This window comes from Macrotis lagotis, chromosome 8 (assembly GCF_037893015.1).
Source record: "Macrotis lagotis isolate mMagLag1 chromosome 8, bilby.v1.9.chrom.fasta, whole genome shotgun sequence".
In the NCBI taxonomy this organism is placed as follows: domain Eukaryota; kingdom Metazoa; phylum Chordata; class Mammalia; order Peramelemorphia; family Peramelidae; genus Macrotis; species Macrotis lagotis.
Window position 1 is genome coordinate 69,587,390 of NC_133665.1, and position 6,591 is coordinate 69,593,980.

Here is a 6,591-nt window from a genome sequence, read left to right on the forward strand (position 1 = left end):
TATTGATTGTTAATTTTAATAAAGTATGCTTAATGATTATATACAAATAACAACATATCAGATTATTTACTGAAATGGGGAGGGGGGAAAGAAGCTAGAGACAGAAAAATGTGGATTTCCAAATCTCATAAATAGATGAATGCTGAAAACCATCTTTGCATGTAATTAGAAAAATAAAATAACATTTAATTTTAAAAAAGTATCCTTAAAAGAGTAGCAGGATCTGATTGACATGATGATTCTCATGCATTCATTAAAATCATTCAAGGTTCCATAACAGATGTAATTACAAAGATAATTTTATTCAAGGATCCCAATGTTTATTAATATCAAAGCAGACATAAAAAAAGTGGAAAGGTGCAAGGAGGGCAAAGACAGGCCACATGTTATCAATAACTTGGATGCAAGTGGCATAAAAGACACTATATAAGATATACAGTCATTAAAAAGAGGTTAGACAATATAGTAAGAATAACACATGGCACATATGCTTTACTGATATAGCACCAAAATATTAAAAGGGGGGGTATGTTAAGTATGTATACTATGCAACATTTATGTGAAAATATGAACAAGGACCCTTATAGGATGAGGTTATAAGTAAGTAATATATCTAGAGAGAATAACAGCATCAATGAAATTGTATCCACAAACTATTATATCTAGTACATTAGTTTTTAATAGTTCAAAGTTATGACACAGAAATATTTGATTTTATTTACCACATATTAAACCAGGTAGTATTTATCTATAATATTCATGTTCATTTTATATGACTTAAATAAAAGATATAATGTGGCAGAAAAGGCAGTTGGTCAGTAGACTTACCAACTGGTAGTTCTGCTTCTGTTACTAATCAGTAATGTGACTTTAGACAAATCACTCATTCCTTCTCAGCCCTTGTTTCCTCAGCTTTAAGTGGAAAGGATCACAGGATTTTGAGTTGGAAGAATTAGGCAAACCTTTATTAAGTGCCTACTATGTGCCAGACATTGCATTAAGTGTTAAGGATGCAAAAAAATTCAAAACCCAGGCCCTGCTCAAGGATTCACAGGATATTGGGGAAGACAACATGCAAACAACTAGCTACAAATAAGAGGTATACAAAATAAAATGGGGAGAGTCTTTGAGGGAAGGCACTAGAATTGAGGTGGGGGAAGAGGAAGATCAAGAGAGGCTTCCAGTAGAAGGTAGGATTTTAACTGGAACTTGAAGGAAGCCAGGAGGCAGAGATGAAGAGAGGTCAACATATTATAAAACAAAAATGCTGGGAGATGAGAGATACAGGAGGAATAGCAAAGAAAAAAGTAGGTAGGGAAGATGTTCAGAAGAAGACTGAAGGTAGGGGGAATTTGATTATGAAGGGCTTTGAATACCAAAAGAGGATTTTATAGCTGATCCAGCAGGTGACAGGTTGATGCCAGACTTGAGAGTGGAGGTGTAGGGAGCACAACTATGGTTGGGCCTGTGCTTCATGAAAAATCACTGTTGAGGAGCAGTTAGGTGGTGCTTAATAAGTAGAACACTGACCCTCAAGAGAGGTGGACTCAAGTTCAAATCCAGGTTCAGTTACTTACTAGTTATATGACTCTGGACCACCTTTAATTTAAAAAAAAAAAAAGAAAAGAAAAATAAAGTCCATGGTAGCTGAGTAAAGGACCAATCGGAGTCTTGGGGGAGAAATCTGTGGCAGGTAGATCAACCAGCAAACTATTATAATAGTCCAGGCATGAGGGAATGAAGGTCTCTATCAGACTGGTGGTAGTGTTTTTGAGAGAAAGGAGCCTCTGTGAGAGATATTAAGAATATAAAATCAAAAAGTCTTAACAGACTGGCTGTAGGAATGGGGTGGGGTAAGAGTGAGAATTTGAGAATGACACCTAAGTTGTGAGCCAGGATAACTGAGAATAAAAGGAAAATTAGGAAGAAGTGAGGACTTGGGTGGGGGAGGGGGAGAGAGAAGGAGTTTGCTTTTGGGGGCTGCTGTGTTAAAGATGTCGATAGGCTATCCAATTTGAGATGTACAATAGGCAGTTAGAGATGTGAATCTGGAGGTCAGACAGATTAAAGATGGATAAATAGATTTGAAAATCATCAGCACAGAGATGATAATTAAATCCATGAAAGCTAACGAGATCATCAAGTAAAACAGTATAGAGGGAGAAGAACACAGGTCAGATCTATGGTATACCGAGGGTAGAGGATGTGACCTGGATAAAGATCCAGTTAAGTAGACTGATAAGGAGTTGCCAGAGAGGTAGGAGAATCAGAAGAGAGTAGTATCACAAAAAACCTAGAGAGAAGAGAATAAAAGATAAGAGGGGTGATTGGTGATTCAAAGTTTCAAAAGTTACAAAGAAGTCAAGAAGGATGAAAAAAAGCAATAAGATTAAGCAATTAAGAGTCCATTAGTTAACGTTAAAGATAACAGTGTCATTATACTGATAATTCTAGTTCAACATATTCATTTTGCAGGTGTGGAAACTGAATCCCAAGACCACCCAAGATAAGATGCAACAAACTTAGAATTTGCACCAAGGTCTTCAAAACTTCAAATCCACTATCCTATGTGGTTGTGGACAAAGTCATTCATTCATTGGTTAATTATTAAGTGTCCACAATGTTCCAGGTAGCATGGAATGTAATGTACTAGGAACGTAAAGAAAAAAGGAAATAATTCCTGCCCTCTAAGGAGTTATATTTTAGTCAATGATGTCTAAAATCTCTTTCAGTTCTAAAATTCCATGACTAGGATTTGGGTGGAATTTTATTATTTTAATGATTTTAAGGATCATAACTTTGCTGTTGCTAGACATAATGATATATCTGTAAAACACTGTGAGGAGAAAGGGAAAATTGCTTATGCTGAACACTAACTCAAGCTCCTATAGAGCAAAATAAAGAGACAGGGTTGGATCTGTTGGTATAAGGAACTCTCAGGTGAGCAAACTTTTTCTACCAATGCAGATTGGTATCTTCTCTGTAACTTATAGTCTTAGAGAATTAAATTAAAATGCTCAAAGGTTCATTGACTTGCCATAAAATCAGTATATGTCATAGGTGAAATGCATGGGTCTTCCTGGTTTTGAGGCCTGTTTGGCTTTGTTTCCATTAGGTCACACTGCCTCAAGAGAAATGCTAATATTCTATAAACCATGAGAAAAAAACAAACCCTCAAAACTCACACGGTAGACAAATTAGGAGCTAGATATCCCATGACAACGAGAGTTTCATTTTCCTTAAAGCAGAGTTCCTAAACAAAGTTTGTTAAATTTCAAAACCCAACAAGTGCAAAGTAAACTTCCAGTAACGATTCACTGCCGACTGAAGAGAAGAAATTCTTAAATGATACAAGAAGTCTTATATTCAGGCAATGTGACATTTTCAATTACAGTTGTCTGGTAAATAACGTTTTTATCGTCCACGAATCATGAAATGAGAATTCAAGTAATTTATTGTCTTCAATTGCTTTCTGACACTACAGAAGATCTAAGTATTGATCATTTTTTTCTTAGTTTGTTTTTGCAAGGCAATGGGGGGTTAAGTGGCTTGCCCTTTGGAAATCCACATTTTTCTGTCTCTAGAACTGTCTATGGTGCAGTGGAAACATAATAATAATAAAAGAATAAAGAATAGATAATAAAAGGCCACACAGCTGGGTAATCATTAAGCGTCTGAGTCTGCATTTGAACTCAGGTCCTCCAGACTCCGGGGCCGGTGCTCTAGCCACCGCGCCACCCGGCCGCCTCTAAGTATTAACAATTTCTAAGCACCGAATGCGGGTCTTATCGAAGCTGCCCTCCTTCGGGCAATCGGGCCATGCCACGCCACGGTCCCATGCCGGCGGCCGCGGGGAGCGCCCCCAGCACCCAGGGGCCCTGGCGGGGCGCGCGCGGGCCGCGGGGGCCGCACTCACCGGGACAGCAGCGCCAGCTTCTGCTCCAGCATCATCTCCAGCTTCTGGCCCTGCTTGGACATCCAGTGGTCCACCCCGTGCAGCCGGTAGCAGGTCTCCAGCATCAGCCTGAAGTCGGCCACGAACTCCGTGATGCCCCCGTACTGGCCGCTCGAGAACTTCTCCTCCATCTTCAGCAGGCACATGCCCGGGCCGGGCGGCGGGGGCGGGCGGCCGCCGGGGCCCCGCGGCCCGCAGGCCGGGGCCTCCTCCTCCGGCTCCCGCTCGGCCCGGGCGCCGCCGCCGGGCGGCCGCAGGAAAGGGCCGGTCAGGCCGCGGTGCTTCTCCTGCAGGAACTCGCCCAGGATGCGGTAGCCCTGCCGCAGCTCGTAGCTCAGCTCCGGCTCCCGGCCGCCGCCCTCCGGCCCCGCCGCCGCCGCCGCCGCCTCCCCGGGCGGCTCCATCCGGCCGGGCGGCTCCGGCACGTCCGCGGCCCCGGCGGCGCGAGGCCGGCCTGCCGCAGGCCCCGCGGGGCCGCCGGGCCCCCTCCGCATGGGCCCCGGGCTGTCTCCGGCGGCGGCCCGCGCGCGCGCGCCGAGGGGGGGGGGCGCTGAGGGGGGGGTCGGCGCGGCCGGGGCGGGGTCACATGGCGCGCGGGGGCGGGGCGGGGGCAGAGGGCAGGCCCGAGCGCCCGCCGCCGCGCCGGGGGGCCTCCCCTCCCCCTCCCTGCCCGGCGGCCCGGGCCTGGGCCGCGCTGGCCGCCGCTCCGGCTCCGCGGGCTCCTCCTCCTCCTCCCCACACCCCCTCCCGCCCCTCTCTACCTGGGGGAAGGGGGCGGGGGGGACCCTGGGCAGGAGAAGGCGGCGCGCGGCGGCGCGCGGATCGGGCCCCGGCGACCAACTGTCAGTTAGAAGCCGCGCCGGGCGGGGGCGAGAGGAAGGAGGAGCGGGCTCTGCCCTCCGGGGCTGGGGCGAGCCGAGGGAACCGGCGGAGAAAGGAGCGCCGCCGCCATCCCGGCGCGCATGCGTGCTGCCACCGGCCCGCTCTCCGGCCCCTCCCCCCCACCGCCACCTTTGCCCTCCTCCCGCCTCCGCCGCGGCTCCGGCTCGGCTACGGGACCGAGAGGCGGAGCGGGCCGCGCGCGGAGCGATGGCGTCATCACACGGCGAGCCGGCGGGCGGGGGCGGGAGGGCGCATGCGCGGAGGCGCTCCCGCCTCACCTGGGAAGGTGGCCGCTGTTTCCGCCGCGGAGCGGGTGCCCCAGAAGCTCCCGTGCCCGCTGTGCCCGCTCTGCCTTCCTACAAACCCCGCAGCGGCGTCGCCGCGTGGCCACCCCCCCCAACAACTCTGCAGCCAGATGCCTCGGAAAAGCCTCCTTTACGGTTCAGCTCAGGTGCCAGCTCCGCCCCTTCCCCGCCTCCCGGCTGTTGTCCCCTTCCTCCGAAGACCCTGCCCCCACTTCTCGGTGAACTTGTTGCCTCCTCCCACCCGTCGGTATTCTGCTCCCCGGCAGGGCTTTGGTACTCTCCGCCACTTGATAAGAATTCACAAAGTGACGTGAATTCACATTTATTTGGATATTTGAGCTTCGCTTTTCTTACGAACCCTTTTTCTTTTTTTGGATATTGCCCTTCCCCAAATCGGGCGTTTTTTCCCATCTCCAACTACTTAATTATATTTTCATAATATTTTTTCCTACAGAATGGAACTATTTCATTTTTGTCTTTGTCTCCAGAATCCGACCCAGTGCCTGACATTTTTTTAAGGTTTTTGCAAGACAGTAAAGGGTAATTATTAAGTGTCTGAGGTTGGATTTGAACTCAGGTCCTCCAGATTCTAGGGCCGGTGCTCTATTCACTATGTATATTTTTTTTAAATCTTTTTATTTTTTGCAAGGCAATGGGGTTAAGTAGCTTGCCCAAGGCCTCACAGCTGGGTAATTATTAAATGTCTGAGGACTGATTTGAACTCGGGTCCTCCTGACTCCAGGGCCGGTCCTCTATCCACTATGTATACTTTTTTAAATCTTTTTTTCTTTTTTTTCAAGGCAATGAGGTTATGTGGCTTGCCCAAGGCCACACAGCTAGGTCATGATTAAGTACTCAGCTACTCCTGACTCTAGAGCCACCTAGCCACCCCAAGTGCCTGACTTTTGTTGTTGTTGTTGCCACCGTGTCCTTTCAGTCTTGTTCATCTATTTGCAACTTCATTTTAGAGATTTTTCTCAGCAAAGTTTCTGGAATGATTTGCCATTTCCTTCTCCTGCTCCTTTTACAAATGAAAACTGAGTCAAACAAGGTTAAGCGATTGGCCCAGAGTCACACAGCTAGTAAATGTCTGAGTTTAGATGTGGACTCATGAAGAAGAGTCTGATTCCAAGTTCAGTGTTTTAGGCAGCTAGACTCTAGCTGTCCTATAGAGCCTGGCACGGGTTCTTAATAAATGCTTTTAGTTTATTTAATTACAACAATGCAGAGCACCACCCATCCTGGTTTTCTGGACTACTTTTGTTAATGTGCTCCTGTGCATCCTGTGAGGAAAGACATTGTAAATCTTAAAGTGCTATTCAAATATGTCATATATAATGATATTAGGATTTTAAAATTGAAGATACTCTAGGAATCATTTAGTTCCATCTCTTCATTTTACAAATGAAGAGCAGGGTGGATAGAGCACCAGCCTTAATCCATTCTCAA

The 6,591-nt window shown here is 47.1% G+C and overlaps 1 protein-coding gene across 1 annotated transcript in view; it reads right to left on the reverse strand.

Annotated features, from left to right (window-relative positions):
- The window catches only part of BRD10 (bromodomain containing 10), an 83,789-nt gene extending 79,340 nt beyond the window's left edge, over positions 1 to 4,449 (reverse strand). The window contains exon 1 of the mRNA XM_074199010.1: positions 3,917 to 4,449. Coding sequence (XP_074055111.1) covers positions 3,917 to 4,449 — 533 coding nt within the window. The remainder of the gene's footprint in view (positions 1 to 3,916) is intronic.
- Positions 4,450 to 6,591: the final 2,142 nt, after the last annotated feature.